General features: G+C 35.8%; 1 protein-coding gene across 3 annotated transcripts in view; it reads right to left on the bottom strand.

Moving 5' to 3' along the window:
- Positions 1–493: 493 nt before the first annotated feature.
- The window catches only part of Mad (mothers against decapentaplegic homolog 1), a 56,673-nt gene continuing 31,251 nt past the window's right edge, over positions 494–25,915 (bottom strand). For all 3 annotated transcript variants that reach the window (XM_081759162.1, XM_081759164.1, XM_081759161.1), the window contains exons 6-8: positions 17,894–18,092; positions 11,450–11,690; positions 494–1,282 (exon numbers count right to left, since the gene is read on the bottom strand). In XM_081759162.1, the coding sequence (XP_081615288.1) occupies positions 1,123–1,282; positions 11,450–11,690; positions 17,894–18,092 (600 nt within the window). In that variant the 3' untranslated portion in view covers positions 494–1,122. The remainder of the gene's footprint in view (positions 1,283–11,449; positions 11,691–17,893; positions 18,093–25,915) is intronic.

Below are 25,915 nucleotides of genomic sequence, written 5' to 3' on the forward strand. Positions count from 1 at the left end.
TATGAAAACATCTTTTTCACCGTTCTGTTAAACGTGAGTCACTTTATCTGTTGTGAGTAAAATACTTGAGCTCCAGTACTAATTCGTACACATTTCCGTAACGGGCAAAGGGTGAAGCGTGAATACCTAACCAATACACAACCCAACAGCACAGACAGTATTTTAGTTTTCATGGTTGAATCCGAAATTTGAAAATGCAGTTGTTCAAAATAAAACAGATAAAATACTGTCATGGGATAACAATGCGGTATTATTTTTCAATACTAACTAATTTATAGTAATTGTATTAGATCACTTCATTTCAAACTATCTGAAGTTTGTATGTACTTTATACTCAATACTATATGTATTGAGCGGGAGCTCAAGTGGTTCGGAATCCACGTTAATCAGTAGGTCCACGTCTCATATAGCCTCGCTGCTGAACGGGACGTTAAACTCAAAATCAATCAATATTGCAATATTATATTCAATATTGCACAAGTGTAGTGTATAATTTTATACATTTAGGTAAACTTTATGAAATTCCTATGTTATACTTTTTTCACGAATATTCAAATGGCACTCAGGAAATTATTATTATTATTTTTTTTTTAATTAAGAGTTACTATAACATTTAGCTACGTGTTAGCCCTAAAAAGTGTAACTCATCTCGTATTTCCATCCAGCAAGATCTTGTTGCAAATCAAGTATGAAATAAAAACAGCAATTATCTGTTAAGAACCATTTACAGAATATTTTCGAAGTGTTTTGATATGTCAAACGAATCCCTATTTCCCATCACTGATACATACTACATATATTGGTTAGGCTTCTCACACTTGATCTCGGTATGCTGTGCACTTCACATATTATGAACTGGAAGACCTGGTTTTTACTTACAGAACATAAGTGACTGACGAAATTCAGCCACATCCCACTTTTCACTTTATTCCATTTACGAAATCATCGTGTCTTGGTTATGCGAAATGAAATCAAATGAAAAGTGTGACAAACTTTTCTTAGTTCTCCTTTTAAAAATATCGACCTTGCACTAGAAAAATGAAATGGACAAGTCCTCCAGAATCTGTAACACCTATCGTCGTGTTACCCAGATTGCGGTAGAGCTATTCTGTAACACCTTTCTCAAGAGACTGATGAAATTGGATTGTGTGGTGATCCCATCTGGGTAAGAACCTTGTCTAGCCATTGTAAGGGACCATGCAGGTGAATCTCTATCCAACATGGCGTACTCGTCACATCTTGTCGGTGATACTCTGCTCCCCAGCCTTTTACAAATGACATCCTGAAATAAACAAAAATATACTTCAGGTCAGATATAAAACGAATTACGAAGCACGACACTGAGAGAACAAAAAGTTATATTATGTCAGTTGGTTCAGGAATATACATTCTACAGTATCTCTGAGTACAAACTGTAGATTAATAGTTTAGGTGCGTGAAAATTCCTTCCTACATTTTACAATCAGCTTTGATAATAATAATTTATTATTATTATTTACTTATTTTCCCAGAGATTTCGGCTTGTCTGCAAATTACCTCCACGTTAGCGACACCTCTTGGTGTCAGGTAGGAGGCAACGCAGCTAGCAACGAGTATTAGCCTGATTGACTAAACTATTGGGAACATGACTGTGGCATGTTTCTTGTATTATTTAGTTTTACGACATACGATTCGGAGACGTAAAACTCAAATAAATAGATAAATAAATAAAGGAGACTAATGTAGCTGAGCGGATTAGAAAAACAAAATTATCCCCAGCCATTTAATGAGAATTCCAATTATAACAGCTTTGGCAATAAATAAATAAATATACCAATTCGATTATAGAGTAATTTTTGTACTTACTAGACGTGCTTCTGAAATTACATAATGCGCCAGTTGGCTATGAGGTAAACAAGATATTGTCTTACAATCAATCCTTTCTTATGGAAAACACGCAATTGTCTTTAATAAGCAATATGATTTACTTTGTACCTCTGTTTTGGTCTATTAATTGAATATTTCAGTCTACAGGAAAAAAGTTCCCCCCTTTCTCTTACTCATCTTCAAATGTGGTTTTGAACTTTTCTATACAACACAATTTTACACAGAGTATTCAGTAAATTTCATGCCAGTTTTAATTATCACCTATTAACTGTAATATTAACAGTCCACTCCCTATTTTATTAACATTATTTACGGAATTTCAGTTGTTCCTTATCTGGTGATTTATATATATATATTATTACTATTATTGATATATATTACTATAATTCACTTTTGTAACTGCTGAAAACACTACATCCCACTATCAGATATTATTGAGTGATTCCATTTCAAATCGTCCAGGGTGGTCCACACGACCGTCTCAGAGTTAGCTTATATTTTAAAATAAGAAACTACATACAAAATTATTAGACCCATATTTTTTCTTTTTGCTGAAAAAAATTTTTTCTTCGATATACAGCCTTCCAAAATGGCCGTCCTCCTCTCGGATTGCCCGAAAAACTGAAAAACATGTCAAATTAAAACTTTTATTGTAGAGAAACGAGTGTACTTAGTAACGTAATCGCAATAGCAGGAAGAGTATAAAGTTGTATGTTTCGTTGGAGGGCCAAAATTCGTCTATTGGTCCAACAGGAATCGCAATTCACTCGCAATGTTGCCAACTTTGATGAAATTTTTGCTAACTTCAAACATTTTTTTTTCTGTCCTCACGAGCAATATCAACCATCTGCTTCTAGCATCGAAATCTACTCCATAAGGTCTCTTGAAAATATAAAGGACTTACGTTTCTGATTACTACATCCCACGTTATACCATGATGAAAAGCTGAAAATTTCATTAAGACGCCATGTTTGGACGCCATTTTCTCAAAAACCCCACCTTTTAAAAATCTGAATTTTTTATATGTATTGGAGAAGTACCTAAGTATTTAATATCCGGTAACCGTTCATGCGGCTGCAGCCCCTAAATTTCGCAATTAATTATTGAAATTTCGATTTTTGTACTTACAATGTAAATATTTCCTATGGGCACTTTAGGTCCTATACACAAGGCGATTTGAAAGGGAGTATGAAAATTTTGAGAGATGACTCCTGACATCAAATCCAGTAGAAAAGTTCCTATAAACATTAGTAGAATTCAGCTTCGTTTTCGAGTTACAGGGTTTCCAACTCGGGAACAAAATCGGCTCGCGACAATGGAAAATAAAATATAAATTTCGTGTTAAATCAGAAACTATGTGCTAAAGTTATGATGAAGTTGAGAGAGTTGATTTGTATCAATATGATAATTTTTACGTGCGTTGCAATTCGGTTGTCAGTGTTGCCATCTTGCTAGAACTTTTATGTTTCCAAATGAAACTACGTGGTTTTTATTTGATATTTGGTATTTATTATTGATTGTAAACATCACATGAAGCACAATTTTCCCTCACATCATCACAGTTTTCGAAAACTTACATGTATTTCATTAAAAGGTTTTATCTCGTGCGTTATTGATAGTTTGTGTGATTCGGTGTCGTGAACATCGTCCTAGTGTTCTCTGATGCCGTAAGATGATTGTGCACAGAAAGAATTCTAGACAAAAAAAATTTATTATATATATATATATATATATATATATATATCTTGCGGTAAAATATATGGATTGCGTACAGCGTGTCTGCCCAAACGTACTATTAGGGGAGGATGATTATTTGTGTCCTGTACACAAGGCGATTTGAAAGGCAGTATGAAAAATTTTGAGACGTGAATCCTTCACCGTAGTCTAGGTTTCACCGATAACGGCCGTTTTAATGGAAGCACATTGATGTTTAGCATGTTAAATGTCTGGTTAATTGTTTCCAAATCTACTTTCAGGGGAACAAATTCTTTATCTTCCATGGTGCATAATTTCATCTTTACATCTTTCGTGATCACCAATATCACACACATTCACGTTATTCACAGTAAATATTCAAACCACCCTCTACACGAATAATCATCCTCTTCTAATACTATGTTTGGCAGACGCGCTGTACGCAATACATATATTTTACCGCAAGATAAAATGTTTGTCAAGAATTCTTTCTGTACACAATTATCTTATGCCTTTTAGAGTCATCAATACATTTAATACGGTCCTTACTGTGATACACTGAGAAAAAAATTGTAGGTGGCGCACTTAAAAAGATAGGTTATATGCGTAATTCCTGTAATTTTTGGACAACGTACAGCAGACGTATAACTGAAAATGCATGTTTTATAATACTTTCTGTATAAGTGTTCCATCTATACGTACTTTCTGTATGAAACAATGTAGGCGGTCAGGATCTCACATACAAATGGACGTATATAACATATAGCTGACGAAGGTAACATAAGTATATGCATGTGATATACGGAAAACTGTTAGATGTCAGACATCCTGCAACAGCATGATGTAACACCTAAGGGCAGTGCCTATGTAAATCCGGATAACGTATGTTCCGTACTGATTTCTATAGTAAGCAAGAGGATACCGTATATTTGTACAATATATCGCTGTACGGAGAACGGGTTTTTCTCTGTGTAGGACTTCCCCATTGTTATTCACACAAACACTGTAACTAGTGCACTACAATGTCATGTTATCAGTGAAAACGATTTCCATGGTTCCAGAGAACACTAGGACGATGCTCACGACACCGAATCTTGTAATAAACTGCTTCATGGTTGCAGCAGAACTTCTTGATTAAGTTCGAACTTCATGTGTGGAATTACGAGAGGTTTTGCAATAATAAAAAACATTTCTTCTTCTTCTTCTTATTATTATTATTACAACTTACACACACGTAGTTTTTATTCGACATTTTGGTTTTACTAATGATGGCAAACATCAAGTGAAATTCACTCGTAATGTTGCAAACTATCAATAACGCACGAGTTAAACCTTATAATGAAATACATGTAAGTTTTCGAAAACTGTGATGATGTGAGGGAAAATTGTGCTTCATGTGATGTTTACAATCATTAATAAATACCAAATATCAAATAAAAACCACGTAGTGTCATTTGGAAACAAAAGTTCTAGCAAGATGGCAACACTGACAACCGAATTGCAACGCACGTAAAAATTATCATATTGATACAAATCAACTTTCTCAACTTCATCATAACTTTAGCACATAGTTTCTGATTTAACACGAAATTTATATTTTATTTTCCATTGTCGCGAGCCGATTTTGTTCCCGAGTTGGAAACCCTGTAACTCGAAAACGAAGCTGAATTCTACTAATGTTTATAGGAACTTTTCTACTGGATTTGATGTCAGGAGTCATCTCTCAAAATTTTCATACTCCCTTTCAAATTGCCTTGTGTATAGGACCTAAGTGCCCATAGGAAATATTTACATTGCAAGTACAAAAATCGAAATTTCAATAATTAATTGCGAATGTTAGGGGCTGCAGCCGCATGAACGGTTAACGGATATTAAATACTTAGGTACTTCTCCAATACATATAAAAAATTCAGATTTTTAAAAGGTGGGGTTTTTGAGAAAATGGCGTCCAAACACGGCGTCTTAATGAAATTTTCAGCTTTTGATCATGGTATAACGTGGGATGTAGCAATCAGAAACGTAAGTCCTTTATATTTTTAAGAGACCTTATGGAGTAGATTTCGATGCTAGAAGCAGATGGTTGATATTGCTCGTGAGGACAGAAAAAAAAATGTTTGAAGTTAGCAAAAATTTCATCAAAGTTGGCAACATTGCGAGTGAATTGCGCGATTCCTGTTGGACCAATAGACGAATTTTGGCCCTCCAACGAAACATACAACTTTATACTCTTCCTGCTATTGCGATTACGTTACTAAGTACACTCGTTTCTCTACAACAAAACTTTTAATTTGACATGTTTTTCAGTTTTTCGAGCAATCCGAGAGGAGGGCAGCCATTTTGAAAGGCTGTATATCGAAGGAAAAATTTTTTTCAGCAAAAAGAAAAAATATGGGTCTAATAATATTGCATGTAAATCCCATATAAAAAAAAATTAATGAAATCTGAGACTATGATGGGGACCAATTGTGGTTTGCCTGGACGATTTGAAATGGAACTGGTCTATTGTGAATATATACAACTTGTGTGGATGAATACTTTAAACTACTAATTGTTTTTGTACATGTTAGATGTCCTTAAATCATCTTTAGTTTCAGATACGATTTATTTCAAAGTTACATAACATTCATCACCGAGTGGCCAGGTCCAGCTTCTTACAAGTGTTGTGAATAATCTTCTGAAAGTTTTTGATGTGATCGTATGTTGGTTCCTGAATTCCTAACGGTGAAAGCTACTGATGGCTCAAGCTGATTGTCTTTCTTCCGAACTTTTGTAATAACACCACTTAAACGATCTTTTATCTTTTTATGTTATTGTTAAGTGAACTGAATATTCACTTTGCTTTAGAATAAAGATACACTAGAAGACGACAATAAAAAAAAAAAGCTTAAATAAAACTTCACTAGTAGCATCAAATAACGACGAAGTCAAGAAATTCCATAAATAACCGTTAATAGCAATAACACGTTCTTCACACAATAGCGAGTCAATTTAAACTGGAACAAAGTTTACGGAATACTTTGTGTAAAAACCATATTTCAAGATATGAAAGAAAGGCCCCGGTGGAGGGGAAAAAAGTCCGTGAAGACAAATATTCAACTAACTGAGGTACAAGGTAATTCACATGTGTACCTGTCTTTAATGGTTATTTATTATGTTACTTTCTTTTCTTAAACTAATTTACTGCATGATAGACTTTACGAGACTTTTACATTTAACATATTGAAAAATTTAAAAAGTGTTATCTAGCTGACAAATCGCAGCGCAACATTTTGTCAAATATAAAAGTCTGAATGTTACTTATAGACGTATAGAACAAGCATGGCAACGTCATTAATCTCAGACAGCCTTACGAGACAAATCACTGAAAAGAGAAGGCTCCCTACGCTGCATACAACACACACACATACATACATCGTCGTTGGGATAACCAACAGGTATATTTCAAAAACTGATTCTGAGTTAACACCGGTACCTTATATAACTTCACATCTATCGACTGTTCCGCCTTTTCGTTAACTCGGTATCTTATTAATAAAGCCTCCGTCGCCTATGATTCTTACAGTGACTGGCAAATTTGTAAAATCATATAAGATTCCGGTGTTAACTCAAAATCGCGATTGTTAATAAACACCTACTGGTTATTCCAACGAGTATCTGAATTCTCTAAAGAAAACTAGAGCAAGCAGGAAGATCTCACCGAGGTATCAGAACATTTGATAAGGATCAGTACATATCTACGTATGTTAATGTAACACTATGTAACACTAGTTGCTGCGCCTGAGATTTCGGCCGGCAGTACACTACAAGTTAAAACTGTGCCTGATTAAAAGCTCAAACTCTTTACTTTTATTTTTCTGCACTTTTGCCCACTAACTACACAAAACTCCGTACCATAATTATGAAATTATTCAAGGACTTCGTGATAGACGCAAATGATAGCGAAAATATCGACAGGCAGGAAAGCCACAGAAGTCGAGACATCTATTAGCGTGATTGTTTTTTTATTATTAGCGCGTACTTTATACCTATTATAGCCAACGTTACAAAAACACTGATATTAATAAAAATAAACTGAGGAAGAATCTAATCAATGGTGATGAGATCCCTTAAGTCCGAAAGCAAGAAAAATGTGTAACAACAAAATAATCCTACGGAATATACTCAACTAAGTAAAAAACCAGTCACCAAGGAACAGGTCGTATGGGAGTGGATAAATACTTGGTACATCTAATCATTCTTTATCTTTCACCCCAGGTATTTATCAGGGTTGTTTTGATTAAAACAAATTTTATATAAGTTTTAAAAATTTTTTTTAAAACACGTAAGGCTTGTTTTAAACATGTTTATTTCTATTTTATTTTTGTATAAAAAAAAAAAATCTGCCACAAAAAGAAAATTACCAAAAAGTGATTCCGTTTAGAAGGCTATTTTCTTCCCGTACAGTGTTGCCACACTTCGTACAATTATCAAATTCAGCCCTTTTTGTCATTCATCGGTCCATTGGTACCACGCTGGCATTTTCAGCCCCTTTTATGAAAAAAGTTGGTACAATTCTATCCAATTCAGTACCATTTAACAGATACTTGGCACATTTTCAAAAGTGTCAGTAAGACTTTTCCTGCATCTCATAATTGATTGATTGATTTGTTCCTAGTTTTATATATTTTCTCATATATGGCCATAATATCGTTTTGGTCTATTGGTCACTGAAATAGAGGCGCATTTGATTTCCTTACAATACATATCGAAGATGATAACTGTTTTCCCTTTTAATTTGTGGCTTCTGTTATACTTCCTACGTGCGAGAAAAGCTTCATCTACTTCCACAATTGTTCGGGGTCTTCCTATTAGGATGTTTTTAAAAAGTAATTTTTAAAAAGAGCAATTTCTTGATTTGGACTCTTGGAAAAAGGGGACGGAGTGTTCTAGAACTTCACTTCTTTTAGTTTCGCATTATAGAGCCATGTATTACACTATGATAAAATAATGAATTCAGCCCTTTTTGTTTTAATTTGGTACTATTTTTCAGCCCATTCCAAAGCTAGGACTGTGACAACACTGTTCCCGTGTGAATGTTTTGATTTCTCGTGGCTACTGCAGGTCGATGTAGTGATCCACGATTTATTTCGTCTCTTTCTTTCTTGTTTTTCTTTATCGTCTATTGTATTGCTTAAATGCTTATCAGTTAATTGGCGAGAAGTTTTTGTGTTGTATTCAGAAAACAAAGGGCTCTTTACTGAACTGCGGTTCTGAAATTAAAATATCCCAGGCATTCGTTAATACATACAGTACATGTTGGTTCTCAGTCTTCGTACAACTTGGAATCGTTTAACATGAGTTTTACGGGAAGAAAAAAGGACACCATTTCGAGTAAACCGAAGAAACTAATTTTATACGTTTCGAACAAACTTGGGTTGCAGGATAAATTTGGCTCCAACTTAGTTTTTTTAAAAATATTTTTAGATATGGGTCGTTCAGGGCACAAGGATCCAAGTCCATTTCCAAAAAGGTTCAGCAAACGTAAGATCTTCGTAGCGAAATGTCCGAAATAGATGAACAAAAACCACGTGAAAAGGTGGTGTGGGCTAGTTTCATAGGACACAGCTAGACAAGGGCTTTCTAGAACGGGGGAACAGGAGGGCTAATTTCCCCCTCCCTGCTCAAATTTAAGATATTGTGTACGCTGCAACGTGAAAAAGATTAACAAGTCACGCTCCAAATGTCATTGTCAATGATGCATAATTACAAAAAATGCAGGGGTGTCAAAAAGAATACACCGACAGAAAACGTCATATATTCGCAACCACGAATCCGAAAAGAAAGGAAGAAAACTACGTGACAAGGTGCAATCTAGAGTTACATATTACCGCTAGAGAGGGGTTTCCGTTTAGAGGTCATCTGCCTTCCTACCGCCTACCCTGAATTTCAAATTTTGAGACAGTTTGTAATGCAGATTTAGAAACCTTTTGCTGAGCAAAGTCCAACAGAAAAAAAAAAAAAAAATGAAGTCCTTACACCGAATAAATACGGAGTTTGATCAGTTAAAATCCATTTCCACTGGCCGCAAGGAGCTATAGGCTTATATTGCTCTTTTTTTCTTCTTCTTCTTCTTTTTGACCCAAGGATTCCAAAGGTGGCTCTACTTTATTTCCTCCGTATTTATTCGGTGTAAGGACTTCAAACTTGTTCTGTTGGACTTTGCTTATCAAAAAGTTTCTAAATCTGCCTTACTGCTCCCAAAATCTGAAATTCAGAGTGAGAGTGGGCGCCGCTGCCCTCCTGCTTCCACTGACGCCCCGGTCTAGCGGCTGTCATATGAAACTAGCCCACGCCCTTTCACGTGGTTTTAGTTTCAGTTTTCGTACTCTTGACTGCGATGATATTACGTTTTGAAATAACATTCATTTGCTGAGCAAAACTGAACATTATTGAAAATGTACTTGGATCCATTGTGCTCTGAATGTTCCAGATATTGTTTTTCTTCAACATATTTACTGAGTTAAATAACAACCAATACACAGGCTTGCAGAAAATATTCTAAAGTTAGCACAACATGAAATGTGCTTGAAACATCACTTTTGGAAAATTTATTATTTTAAAATAATTTTATTAGCATCGGTATTTCGAAATAGCAATCAAATGTTTGCAACTAAAATTTCACCCACCTCCAGGCGATCAATTGAGTAAAAATTATGTACATGTGTGTACAATTCCAATAACAATACAATTATTTGAGCCAAATACCGTAAAAAATGTAATATTAAATCCAATGGTCATTCGAAGTCATTTTGCAAACCACTGGTGTTACACAAATTAAATTAAAAAAAAAAAAGTGCGTTATCAGTGGCACTCAAAAGTCATTTCCAAAACCGCTGGTGCTACAAAAATGAAATTTGATATATTAAGGTGCATTATCACCAGTGTACTACGAAAATACTTAATCTTTTTTTCGAAAATAATCATGAACAACAAGTAGCCAATAAAAATTCATTAAACTATATAAAAGCCATTTTTAGTAAACCGATTTTATTTCTGTTATTAATGTTGCACTAATCAGTATATACAGGATGAATCTGTAATACTGGTTGCAAGTAAAGAGTAAAAAGTCTTAACAAATAAGTTATTACACGATTTTGAAATATGTTTTAAACTGTTCAAATGTTTAAAAGATGTATTTTTTTTTCCGTTAGTGTTTTATTGCAAAGATACTAGACATATGTCTTTTAATTGTGATTATGCTAGCTTCAACTCCAGGATAAGGCAATCAGCGGCAAGGGTTTTCTTCAGTGCCAAGAAGCAAATGATGGTATGGTACCTATACATAGGACTTTGGACAATATTACGAAAGGTAAAGACTAATAATTAGTGTTCTTGCTTGGCAATCTGGAGGAACCGACTACGAATCCGTGACCAGGTATCCTGACTAAGTTTCACCACGCGAATACCGAAATCGTACCCTTAAATATAGGCTTGGGTAATTTCCTTCCACTTCCTTTCTTACTGTTATTACTGTTAGTTCCAGTTGATAATTATTCCTTTACAAATTGGCCTTGTAAACTGTACCTGAAGTTCGTTAGATTCAGACAGGTCTTCATTACCATTAGGGTCCTAATCCTAAAGTAAGTGCTTGTCATACAGCATTCGCGTAGCCATCTCTTTTGAACCATGATTTTTTCTTTCTCTCTTTTTTAAATCTGGTTTAAACCACCCAACCCTACATGCAGTTCAAGAAGCGGAGGAAGCACCCTTAGTAACTCTTTTAAGTCGGAACTACTGGCCGCATGATTGCAACTCCAATTTCCCAGTTACGAAGATAAAATATGGATCACCATTTCTAACAAAACACAATTCAGGTTCTCTATTTATTAAAATAAAAACTTATACTAACCTTATAGTACACATTTTCGTCAATTCATACACAGCTTCAAATCCGTGATTTACGCTTTGAGAGAGCAACTGCGCAAATTCTTGGTTATTGAATATTTTAAGTGAGCATCCTGGAGGAATTTTACATACTGTACTCGGATGAAAACCATGATGATGATTGCAGTTCCGTGACTGGACAAAGATGGCACTATCTGATAAACATTCAGCATATACCTCTCCTCCAACATAATAAAGATGAACGCCTGAAATCAAAAATTCAAAACAAGGTATCAAAAATCTGGTTTTGAATATTCACGTCGCAGCATCGGTTATAGAAATTCTGCATTATTTGAAAGTTTCCTTGGGAGCAATTTTCGATACTCCCGATGGTCCTGAAATCTTACCTATATATAGCAATATTCTAGCACTGCATTCTCCCTTTATATGTATATATAATTAAGGGGTTCCATATCACATAATTATCACAGCACAATGATGGGGCATCAAAAAACAATATTCACATTACTATGGAGCTGACTCATTACGAATTCCTACATACCTACATTATTTCCTTTCTTCTGACCATATGTACATGTATATGAACTGAACTATTCGATCATTATTATTGTGCTGCCAAAATATCTTGAGCCGTGGCAAAAAATGTGAACTAAAGCTCACACCCTCACACACCCACGCGTTGAGCCATTAAGGGTTCAGCTGTTGCTAAGCGAGAGAAAGCGAGTGGAATTCCTTCAGCCGATAGCAGCGCTTGCAACGGAAGACTAGGGATCTAGTCAATGTGGCATTAGATAATATACATGGTATATGTGTACCTGAACAAGTTATTTGTTTCAAGTGAATCATTTCTTCTGAAAAGACGATTACATGAGAAGTAAACTCAGGAAAAGCTTAAGAAGGCAGCAACACTGTTCGAAAGCAAAGTATTAAATATAGATCCTAAACAAGATACTGTTCCTTTCTCCTTTGACAGTAACATTACCAACCAATTAAAGAAAAATGTAATACTACAGATAAGAGAATCAAGATGCAAATATTGGTAAAGCCCCCTAAGAGCTGGGCTCTAAAAGTAATATAAGACAAATTTGGAATATCAGACAACACTGCAAACAAAACTAAAACTGTGGTTAAAGAAAAAGACATCATGTCATATCCATATCCTAACCTGGTATAAATATTCTTAACTAGTCTATGAGTATTTATAAATATATATATATTGTAATAAAATCTACTACTTTTCTCCTTTTCTTTTAATTATATCTATTATAAAATAAGGCCTGACATGTACCAAAATTGTTAAGTTCTCCTTTTCTCTTTATTTGAAATTTGTTAGGTTACCCAAGCGACCACGAATCAAGGATCTTTGCTTCTACGTTACGTTTCCTCTTTAGCTTACAATACCGAAGAAGTACCTCACTACTCCAGCCAATGCACGCAATCGGACGAGAATAGCTACATTCAAACTTTGGTGAATCCCATCTCACTCAAACGGATCACTAGGAACAGTACGCTTTATCGGCCTTCACAGAAGAGGCCCTTCTGACTCTCAGCCGAGTGCTTTTATACTCTCGGGAACCAAAAAATCACTTCGCTTGGAAGAAGAAAAAATATTGCTTGCTTTCTACAGACAAAAATAGCAGACTGGACTCACACGGCAACGCATGCCAGAGGAGATTATACAGAAATGTACAAGAAGCTGTTTTCAATACTGTAACGATTAGTTGTTACAAACAGCAGAAAAAGTAACTGATCTGTATGAGAGTGAGGAAATAAATCGAATGATGCTTGGAATAAAGATTGCATTTCTCTTAAGATGAATGGAAGACGAGACCATGTTCAGAAGAAGAAAAAACTGTACTTCGTGAAGCTTCTGCAATGTTTAAACAGATACTCACTGCTTAAAATAGGATTTTCCAAGTTCTCTGAACTCAGATCAAAGTACTGTGTTCTTACGGGCAAGTGGATACACCTATAGTGTTTGTGTATGTGTAACACACCAAAGCGCAACATTTATGGTTATTCGTTGGAAAATAAAAGAACAGATGGAAAGTGATAGATCGATTAGGTTTTACGAAGATGATACGATGTATGTAGTGTGTGCTAACCCAACTGAAGCTTACAGCTATAACTCGACAAGTTTCAAACCAAGATGCGCAGATCGCTACTGAGCACTTCGTATTCCGCCATCCTCCCCACTACTCTTCCATCCACTGGTCTGGCTTTGAAAGTTCCAGTGATACTAACTCAGCAAACTTATGTTACAACAAATAACACCTGCTAAAATGTTTAAAGTCCGAATCTTACTTTTTTTAGTAGGTAAGCAACCTCATGGTAGAGGTCTGCACGAGCTCGGGCCGGGCCCGGGCCGTAAATTTTAAAATAAAAACAATCATATTTCTCGGGACCTTTTCGGGCATAATGCAACGATATTTTCTGGAGAACTTTTAACGCTCATCTAAATTTGTAACTTAAGACGCCCACACTTAAAATCACTGTGCAATTGAGAGAAAAGCTGTGTAATAGAGAAAAAAACTAAAAGTAACAGAAATAAATATGCTTAGCTTGTCTGAGAGAAAATACTATTTCTTACACTGAATTAAAGGAACAAGAGCATTGGGAACAACGTGTCTTGGTTTTTTCTTCAAGACAATGTCAGTTTATATTATATGAGAATTTATATAATGACTTTTTAAAAAGAGAATTCATAGTTAACTAAATGTAAAGGATAACCTTTATTTCCTTGTTGTTTCTGAATCATGAAAGCTTTTAAACTGCAAAATTAAACTTCTAATTGTTGCAAATAAAAAATACAATTTTGCCTTAATTGTTAAGTTTTTGTAATTCGGGCTTATTTCGGGCTCATTTGATTATCACATGGGGTCGGGCCTAAATGCTAAAATATATTTCTAACTCGGGTCGGGCCTCATTAATTCACGGGCCGGGCCCGTGCAGACAACCTCATGAATACACTGTAAGCAGTGACGCTTTCCGACGGGGCGATCACGCCTTCTGAAAGGAAAATTTCTCTTTTTGTTATTATTTTTTCATTGGTACGAACTGACACAGCCAATATACAGTATTTACATTCAAATGTCGTAGAAAATCCTCAGACCATTCCGCTCCCTGCAGATTGCAACACTGCAAAACATCATCGTCGCGGAGAAGGGAGTGGGGAAATGTAGGAGTAGGTGCGCTACAGCTAGGCTGCAGCGTTCTGTTTACAAACTTTTTTACTTATATGGACACTGCAAAAGTTGTTCTCAGTTTGAAGAAGTCAAGGGAAGAATTGAAGAAGCTTTCGAGTTCAACTGTATTGAAAACATAACTTACAAACAATCGATACAAGTTAAATAAAGAACATCCCTCGAGACATCAGTCAAACGTACCGAAAATTTCCGAAACTTCTTAAATATCCATTTCTTGTTAGCTAACAGTTCAGTTACCTTACTCATCTAAAGTAATCTCTAAAAGAATGTGAATATCTTGTAATCTGCCACTTCGCTGAGAACCATTCACTCTCCAGGGTGTACACCAAGGATTCTTTTGGAACAACTCAAAGGCAACGAATCATCCTTTCACAATCTATTTCAATAAAAAGACTCATGCATACACCGCTTGTCATAATTTCTGATTGCCTCATACATGATACAACAGCAAGTGCACCTTTTCCAAAAAATATTTAATTGGTTTCATCAACCTCATTTTGCCACAAAACCAAGTCTGATCTATTACTATAGTGCTTGCCTCAGTGTAAAAACACGCTCAATTTTTTCAATCTTTGATAAAAGGGCATGTGATGATGTGGGTGAGACTTAAACACACTTCCAACCAGAGCCAATCTTCAAATGATCAACGATGACCAAATCATGACTTCATGATAGTTGTATGACTTGGTAAATGGACACATTTAGTCTACAAATTTCCAGTACAATACAACTGAACAGCATAAAGGGGAAGAAGCTTTGAAACTCAGGACAATGATACCAAGAATATCAGGCACTCAGACTTCAGGCTTTTGTTTCACTGAACAAGAATACGGTGTAAGTGAGGGCATTTTCATTTTCTAACAGTTTAAGACTAGAAAGCAATTTTTTTTTTTTTTTTTTTTTTTTAAGGATTATCTGAATTCACAGAAATTGTTGGGTTCTTTATCTGTACACACACAAGGGTCAGGGTGTGTTTTAGATTCGAGAAATCAAACAGTTCTTACATTCACAGGGACCTTTATCTTCCTTCCGCTACTAAGACTCGGAGGTTATTATTAATGGACAAAATAATATGAACACCTAGTTGTGAAGAGGCCTGTAGCCACACTTGTGGCAGATCTTGGCGTGTGGTTGCACTCGTCTGACACCTAGTGGCAAGAAAGTCGAAGATATCAGTCTATCATCAACTGATGTATGGGTTGCATTCTGCTATCCGTCAAATTTGGTTATGTCAGACCTTTCGGACTTCGACAAAGGCATATCATAGGAGCTCGCCTGGCTGGAGCCTGTGTAGCAAAAACAGCCATACTTGTTGGTATAGCACGGAGCATTGAGTCAACTAATACGACAGCCTGCAGACAACATAGGAAGTCATCATCGGCGAAGCAAAACAGTGGGTGAAAACCTAAGTTAACCAACCGGGATAGATGTGTGTTAATATTGGCTCGAAAGCACAAGACAACAATGTCCTAGATAACAGATGAGATTAACAGCCAGTTCTAGGACTCTGTATTAATCAAAACTATTCGAAGGGAACTGCATGCTGCGAACATTCACGGTAGGATTGCCATCCCCAAACCGTTGGTGACTCCATGTAATGAAGTAAAGCGAAGAGAGTAGTGCCAAGGGCATAAAAATTGGACACAACAACAGTGACATGGTGTTATATGGTCAAATGAATCTCCCTGCACGTTATTTCAGACCCCAGGACGTATGTGTGTTGAGAACCGCTGCAGAAGCATTTCATATTGATTACCTAGCGCCTACTGTGAAACATATTGTGGCACGGCGTTGGGTTACGAGTCGTCCTGCGTTGGAGGATCAACGCATAGCATTACTGCAGCATCCTGGGTGATTATCTCCATCCCATGGTCCAAACTGTGTTTCCTAATCAGCGTCCCCTATTCCAAGATGACAACGTCCCTATACACACTGCTGGATGCGTCAATGCATGGTTTAATGAGCACAAGGATGAGATAGGTGTTCAGTTCCCAAATCTTATTATTGAACCTTTGTTAGGTATTTTGGAGAGAAAGTGCGTGATCGGTTTTCCATGTGCAGTGACACTTTCGGAACCTGAGACTGTTTTGCACGAAGAATGGCTGCGTATTCCTGTGCAAACTGTACACGGCCTGTACTTGTCCATCCCACGTACGATACACGTTGTAATTCGGGTCAGGAGTGCTTAATCCTTTACTAATGAAAGTTTAAATTGCACAAGTGCTCATATTTTTTTTGACCAATGCCTGTATCTATGGATGGTGTTATTTCAGAAGTAAACAGCAGGGTAAATCCAACAGGAAGTGTTTCTAATATCTCAAAGCAAGAAATGGACAATGCAAACAGACAGACAGAGAGAGAGAGAGAGAGAGAGAGAGAGAGAGAGAAGAGAGAGAGAGAGAGAGAGAGTTAGTTAGTTATCTATCTATCTATCTATCTATCTATCTATCTATCTATATATATATATATATATATATATATATATATATATATATATATATATATACACAATGCAACTTTTGTAAATATCTTCGGAAGTAATACAAATTGTAGCACATGATGAATAGGTAGAACTTCGTAATTTTGTTTCACCATGATTCCACTGCAATCCAAATATGTACAAAACACAGTAATAAATATATATAAAAGATCAACTTAAAAAAATACCCTTTTGAATATATTCGTCAAATAAACTTTAGATGATTTGAGCTATTACTATCATAAAAACTTGCCAAGTGACGTATCGTATGGCTCAAGACCTTTAAAAAAAAAAAAAAAAAAATGAACACTGGATCATAGAGGGACAGAGAAAAAGAAAATTAATTACTCGAACCTAAATCTGTAGATTTTAAATTGATGATGGTCAAGTTGTGAGGCTTGTTGATTTGACATGGAATGACTACTTATTTCCGAGTATGAGTATGGAATCGCTTTGGAGTATATGCTATGAATTCGTTCTTGATTTTCGAAGTTTAGCATTCCTTTCACCACCAAGACTATATGAGGCGTCGACCTATAGCTTAACGTGGGATCCGAACCACATGAGCTCCGCCGTCAATCGAATGTGAGCCTCCCGCGCCTAAGACGCGCACGCGAACCATAAGTTCTGTATTCTTTCTTGGTAAGATTCTAGTTCAACTGATCTGCTGAAATAAGAATGGACATGAAATTAGCTATATAGATATATAATCACCTTAAGAAGTTTAAATAAAGGACGAAATTATCTCATTATGTATACATACCTTTACCTATATGCCTCCTGGTATTTTCTATTGTTGAATTACGATTAACATTTGAAAGTTGACCAAGGCAAAATCTATCCGAATTGTTGCTTGGGTTGGTAAATCCATCGACGATAATGGAGTGTGACTGACAATGAAACACTTCACCGACCCGACAATTTAATTCATAATATGCAATACTTGCCCAATAGGGTGGTTCCTGAAAATTAAAACTAGTATGAATACGGTATAAATTATGCATGCAAATTAGAGAACATTGGTATTGGTACTCTGTAAATCTACAGCACTTAATAGTACATTTAATTGCACAGTCCACAAGAAATTTTGGAAATAGACGCAGATTATTATATCCAGTTATTTAAAGACAGAAATAGACGCATTTTTAATCAAATTGTTAAATAAATAAATAAATAAATGATAATAATAAAAAAAATAGTGAAGCATTTATGCCGTTGATTGCTCTAAGATTTCCTGAACTGTACTGATCCAGTTCACTAGGTTTTCGCTTACACTGAAGACGGAATAATCACTTTACAAATGCATTTTACACTTTTGATGTAAAGAGGGTTATAAAACAAAAGAAAACTTACGGCAATTTATTTATGAAAGAATGGTATATTTAACAATTCTTGTGTATATATTGTATTAATAATATGAGTTAGTCTCAGTCTCTCTCTCTCTTTTAGGTGCTGCTGCTTCTTTTTCTTGTTTTAATTTATACAGAAAGTTCCCCACAATTAAAATCATCGAATTTCATTAACCCCCTCCCATGAATGACGCATTTAACCGTGTTATTTCGATACATTGTTGACTACACTGGGATCTGTACTTCATAACGGTATCAGTGGAGCATGATCCATGGAATGATGAAGGTAAAAGCTACAGTTTTCTGGGAGGGATTCATTTGTATCTTCCGCCGCTCATTACAGCCACTCAGCAATAATGAAACTGTGCAAAGCATGGGGTTTAATCGTTAGTACGCTAGTGTGCGTCCCATCATCCGACGATGTGCCCAACAAGCCCCTGCGGTATGTGGTTGGCCAGAAATTGTGAGAACATAACCCCAGTCCGCTCGAACCTTGTTTAGGCAGGAGACGGAAATTCGAGGATTTTATTTTCGCCCATTCTTGTGAAACCCTCGGATGCCTCACCAATGGATTACTGTGGTTTGGACTTGCAATTATTAACCTTCTATACCTCCGTGGGCAAAAAAGTAGATCGAAAGAAGGTGATTGTAGGGGAAGCTGAGATTCACTGGCCTACCATTTAGTGAACAATTGTCTATAATGAATTTCAGAAGGACATACAATTTTTAAAATATGGACGAAAACATAACTAAGGTTTAGAAGTTAAAATACAATATTGAAGATATTTCTGTTGATATGCTGGCAGGAAATTCTTTCCATTAAATAATAATAAATAGAAGAATAAAAAATGCAATCTTGCAAAAACTTGCATCGTTCAACAAACGTTGAATCATCATTCCGCAAGAAAACATTTTATCGTGTGTTTGTATACTTACATAAAACAGTAATAAACGAGTGTGAGTGTGTGTTGATGTAGTTCATATACAAATAACCAATAGTGCATACTACCCTTTTATACACATAACCCTTTTGTTTCATCAGGAAAATTTTGGCAGAAAAATAGTATATATAAATCCGCAGGGGTTGCATATCAGAAAGGGATGCAGTTACCGTATACGGAAACATGAAACCACTAAATTAAGATAATTTTCGCTTTTCCTTGGAAGGTTTCACCCCCACCCCGGACGGTTTTTAACTGTAAAGAACAACCATGGATCGTGCCTTAGAAGAGAGATCAAATTATTCAGGAAATTATTATAGGGAAATGCTTGATATAGCTGAGCAAGAATTACAAGAACTGCCGCGCAGAGGGGACAAAGTCAGAACTAACTCTCAAAAAAGAAAAATTGCTGAGAGGCTGCCAGGCGAAACACACACACAAAAAACAGTAGGAAAGACTTGGAACCCGGAAAAATATGGACAGAACACTTAGGAAGAAGGTGATCAAGAAGAGACTAAAAGTACAGAATAGGAAGATGAAATGAACAAGAAAACTTATGAAACTATTGAAAAGTACGAAAAGAAGCCTTGGAATTTGTTGAGACAGCGGTTAAGAAAAGTAAGGTTAACATAACTACAGCAAAAAGTATAAAAACTCACTTAACAGGATGGATTATTAAAAACACCATACGGAGGGAATAAACCAGCACTTATAAGTAATCAATAGGAAATTAAAGGCAGAAAATGACAAGCTAAAATAAGTAGCCAAATTACAACCAAGTGAGGCAAAAGTAAAATAAAACAACACTATATTCAGCAGTTGTTAGTACAATTCAAATGGAGCAACAAACGAACAAGAAGAGTCAAAAGATAGAGCAGACAAGAATAAAACAAAGACCGGCAATATTTATCAAAGCGAAGAATAACGAAGATGTGGCTGCTTTGAGAAACATTTTGTGAAGTCAATAAATCCAGCTAAAGATGGGATTAAGACAACTTAAGCGAAGAACGTTCTTGTTGTCGAAACGGAAACAAGATATGATTAAATCATAAAGAACATAAGATTACCAGAAAATGTCAAGAAAGAAGAACCAGAAAAGAAACTTTGTAAGAGGTACACGGAATTAAGGACTTCATTACAATCTCTAGATGCTTGACGTGCTTAGATTACAGTCGCGTCAACAAGTACTGTAAGAAGGAAAAGTTTGCAGCCAGTATACCAACAAAGAACATGAGACAGCAAATTGCAAAGACACCCATCCCCCGCACAAGAAAGAAGGAAAAAAAAATCAATGCAAAGAACGAACAAGATTGTGCAACATATAAACTGCTATACGAACGAATTACGCAAAAACAGACTTTTAAAGAAACCAAGACAAAGCTGTTTCTAACGAAATTGACGAATCTGTATTATTATTATGGAAAATTTATTACTAGAAAATAGACTGATTATAATTCAGTTGAATGCATCAGGTTCAATAACTTTAACGGATGAAATTAAGGATTTGATAAAAAAAAAAAAAAAGCGTAGAGTTAATAGTAATTCAAGATCCGTACACAAATATGGGGACAAATGAAGTCACTACAAAAGAATATATGAAGGGGAACATAAGCACACAAAATATTAGTGAAAAGCCAAAACCGGTAATAGTCAACAGCAACAAAAACCTACAGCGCAATTTGGTAATATCTGAACTATCTGTGTTGAAATAAGAACCAAATCGAAGCATAAAACTAATACACTGCTACTGTCAGTATAGTAGACATTAACGATTTCTGGAAAATATTGAAAACATCTGTCAGACATACAAAGAAGACAATATAATTATATGCATGGACTCAAATACAAAATTACGCTATGGCATAGTACAATTAATGAGAGCAGGAGAAATCTAAAAATCTTAATAATGCACAACAATTTATTAATAACAAATTAACAGGGTGTCTACCAAAATTCCAAAATGAAATTTTGTGACTTTTCGTTACCTTTTCTTTATCAAACCATAAAATTTCGTTAACATTCCCAAGAGCAAATTTGGGTGCGAATTAGGCCGAATTTTCATGCATGCGACAGAAATGTGCTTTGCTTGCGACTTGGTAGCGTCTAAAGCCGACCACATACATTTTTGGTGGTGACGTTTGACGCTTTTTAAAACAAAATTTTCCAGTGTGTACTTATATTTGTACAATTTTAAAAAAATCGTGACCCAAAAGCTAAATTTCGCGACTTTTTCTTGACTTTCATGACCACTTTTTCATGACTTTCGTGACCGATAGACGTCCTGATTAAGAAGTAAACTTCCAACTTTTAGAAACAGTCAAGGTGGTGGATCATTTATTGATCGAACTCTTTAACACCGAATAAAATGAGTAATATTAAAAAGTGGAAAGTAACGGACGCTGCTACAGCCAGCGAACGCAATGCAATAATTTTCGACATCATGTTAACTAATAACACGAAAACAGCAGAAAATCAAGGAAGTGAAAAGGAACTTTTAATTTATAATCCAGAAAAAATAAAATTGGGAACAATTCTGGCAAGTAATCAAACTTCTACAGATTGAAGAAAATAAAGACTTAAATGACATGCAGCCCCCGACAACGTGGTCCGCAAAAAGCAAAACTAAAAGCACCAAAAAGTCAACAGAAACAAGAACCACATGAGAACTAGGATCAAAAATAAATAATTTCTGGCCTAGTGAGCTTCAGGATTTAAAGCGACGTACTGGAAAAGCAAGAATGAACAAATACAGGAATTTAAAAACAAACTTATCAGAGAAAATTAAAAGAAAGAAAACACAAATCATGGATAGTCGACGTGGAAAACAACCTAAACATCTACTCATTGAGTAAACTTTATAAAATAACACAAGGCAACAAGTTGAAACTTTTTTTTTTTTTTTTTGTAATTGGAATGAAAGTATCTGTTCTTTACTAATTTGGGGTCGCTGAATTCAATGGTGTATTTAGAAATTTTCTATCACGTCACATTTCTGAGTTACAGAGTATTGCCTGTTTCCATATCCCATATAGGCTCACTATATACAGTGCATCATGTATTGGGATAGTAAAGTAGTAAATCATTCTTTTCTGCACCGAAACTGCGAAGACACACTAGAGAAATTAGTTTTACGAGGCACTTACTTGTTACTGCTGGAAATAAACCCCTGATGATCTTTTGTGTGATTTAGTGTCGGACTTCTTACACAAAAACCAACAGTAGTCACCCATAATTGAAGCATCCCATCTGCCTTGGTACCGGCGTTCCATTTGGGAAATTTCTTGGTGGAATCGCTCTCCGTGTTCATCACTCACGTCACACAAGTTTGGAGGGAAAAGTCCAAGTGAGAATCAAGGAAATGTAGCTTCAATGACATGCGACACCCTAGAACTTGATAGGTTGCTGTCAAATCATCGACCAACTGTACATAGTGAGGACTCCTGTATTTCCCTAGGAAACCGTCAGATAACGCAGCAAATGCATTCCATGCAGCGACTTCAAAATGGTTCATTTTATTTTCAAAACCTGGATCATGAAGTAATTTCCTTATCTGAGGACCGGTAAAAATCCCTGCTGCAACCTTTGCTTCACTTAAGTTGGGGAATTTTTCCTTTAAGTACTTGAAAGTTTCGCTCTCCTTGTCCAGAGCCTTCACAAATGTGCTCATTAAATATTCTATTCATAACACGCTGTCCAATACAACTACGTAAAGCGAATGAACTGCAGCAATTATACTTCCACCACGATAAAAGACAAATAACACAACAATCACGAGAAACTCCCACCGGTATATTTATCACGGGTAAAGATCTAGCCGACTGATATACGCCACATGCTTTTCTTTTTCTTTAGTTCAGCAGTGTTGCCAGCAATATAAATGTTTTTTCGGCCGCAACGTAGCACCAGAAGTGACGTCACGTGTAACTCGAAAATGGTACGTGCTGGAAAATTTTGCGTTACGAATTTGGATCCAGCGCATCAGAATTAGTAAAGAACACATATTGACACCGCAGTTACAAAATGGCTGTCACATAGTGCAGCCAGAAAACAACATTGATGAAACAATATGGTACATATACTAAAAGTTCGGAGGAAACAATTTCATAATCCAATAAAAATATTTTAGGTTTCAACTTTAGAAAGGGAAATTTTTTGCAACTTTACAAAGATCTACATGAAATTAACTGGCTAAGCCTGTGAACTTAATGTAAATAGAATGGTGCATCAATTTTACGAAATAATTTGACACTTTTCGCAGAAGTATTCCCTTGAAGAAAAGGTCCACGAAATTTTTTCCATGTTGGTTTACAAGTACTATAACAGAAAAAATAAAAAAAGAAATCGTACCGCCGTGCTTTTTGGCTGAGGGGAAAGGGGAATTGTCAATACCATTACAGTGAATTTTGTAAATTGCGGAAGGAAGTGAAACAGGAAATAGCAAGGGAGTATAAATTATTTATTTTAGAAGCGGAAATTAACATACAGGAAGATCCAAAACAATTTTGGAACTATATTAAGAGTAAAACGCGACATCTCTTGTTTCGCCTTGGTGATGTTATGTAACAACGGGATTATGTTGGAAGGGGTCACATAAGCTTAAAACGGAATCCAAACAGCTTCTCGGCTTACATCCGAGGAAAATTGCCCTCGTTTGGACTTCAAACCTGGATTACTTGGCCACAAATTTGATGAGTCTACCGACTTACTCACGAAGCATTCCTGATAAAAATACGTTGTACTGATCTTTACATATTTGTTAATATAATTGTCAAGAGTCATTTCAGAACAACAAAAAGATAAACAGTTCTACAAGTGAACCAATTATACAGAATTATATATAAATCCGGGAACTCCCGCCTTAGCTATTGGGAAAATCCTGTTATTACTTTAAATGCAAAGCAATAGCGGGAAAATCCCGTTATTGCTTGGTATGTAAAATTTTAAGGTCAACATACCATAATCAGTACAAAAAAACTGGGATATTAAATTACAAATTTAGTATATAGATATCATTCAATTAAATTAAAACTGAAAGCCCAATCTAAGCTATTGTTGGAGGTTACGTAGGCAGTCGATAAATTTTGCCAATTTATATCAATATATTTAAGCAACCTTGGCTCCTTTATAAACAGGCGTTCAGGCATGCAGATATACAAAATTTGGTTTAGTTTCGTGAGTTTAGGCTTAACATCCTTATATAATATCGAGATTATCACGACTTTCGTTTGAAGTGACATACGAACCGCTACTTGGTTTACACTTGAAATAAACATTGTGGTTCGACCGAGAATTGAACATGGTACGCCTTGATTAAAAGGTGAAAAAACAAATGAAGATGGTTTGATATGTGGAAACTAGGGATGGGCAAAACCGATTTTTATAAAAACCGGAAACCGGTTTCTAGCAAAAACGAAACCTGAAAACCGACATTTCGGTTTTCACCAAAACCGGTTTCGGTGAAAACTTGGAAAAAACATAAATCTATTTCTGTGGAAACAAGAGTCGGTTTCCGGAGAACAACAAAACCCTATTCTGGTCAGAAATAGAACAAATTTTGTAAAAAAACCGGAACCGGTTTTAAAGAAAACCGGATCCGGTGAAAAAACGAACCGGTTTTTGTGCCCACCACTAGTGGAAACCTCACCATGAAGTTCATACGCTCCTTTTTGGTTTAAACCAGTTGTTTAAAAAAAAAAAAAAAAGTGGTTTAAACTAGCCAACCCTGCCGTAATAGTTTTTGTTTTGTTTCTAGACCAAACTGCAGAGATTCTGTGGAATCGCTGAATCTCGAGAAAAACATTTAGTTCTATTTTTAGTCTTGAAATACAGCTGGAGATGCAAAACTGCTGTGAAATGAAAATTGTGTGGAACTGTAAGTAGGTACATTTTAGTAAATAAACGTCAATTAGAACTTGTGATTTTTTTATGACGCTATCTCATCATTTGTCTATGCAATCTTAAAAGTTCAATGTTTGATTTTTTTATTTGATAAAAAAACGATTCGAAGATACAAAGCGCAAAGAAATGGGCCAATGACTTTTTAACGGCAAGCTAACAACACTGATGAAGTTGAGCAAGCACAGGAGCATGCCCTAGTACTCTGTGTCTGCAACAGGAATTGTCCGAGTGGAGCTGCGTACGCGAGCAGCAGTAAGATGAAATGGCTGCTATAATACAAAATCCCGCCAGATGTAAAGTAAGATCTGTTAACATGGTTTTTGAGAACCCAAGAAATGACAGAATGCAGCTGACATCCATCAGGAATTGTGTGCCATTTCCGGATCGACAGTAATGAGTGAAGGAGTCAGGTAATGGTGCAGAAAATTTCGGGAAGGATGTTCAAATGTTCATGACGATGAGCACAGTGAATGGTATAGTGTTCAGACGGACGGTCAGGTGCAACACGTTAACAAAAAGTGTGATCCAATCAACGGTTCACAATAACTGAACTAGACAAGAGTTTCCAGAAGTGTCTGCGAAAACAATGCATCGAAT

The sequence above is a fragment of the Thermobia domestica genome, chromosome 5 (assembly GCF_964235325.1).
Source record: "Thermobia domestica chromosome 5, izTheDome1.hap1.1, whole genome shotgun sequence".
Taxonomy (NCBI): Eukaryota; Metazoa; Arthropoda; class Insecta; order Zygentoma; family Lepismatidae; genus Thermobia; species Thermobia domestica.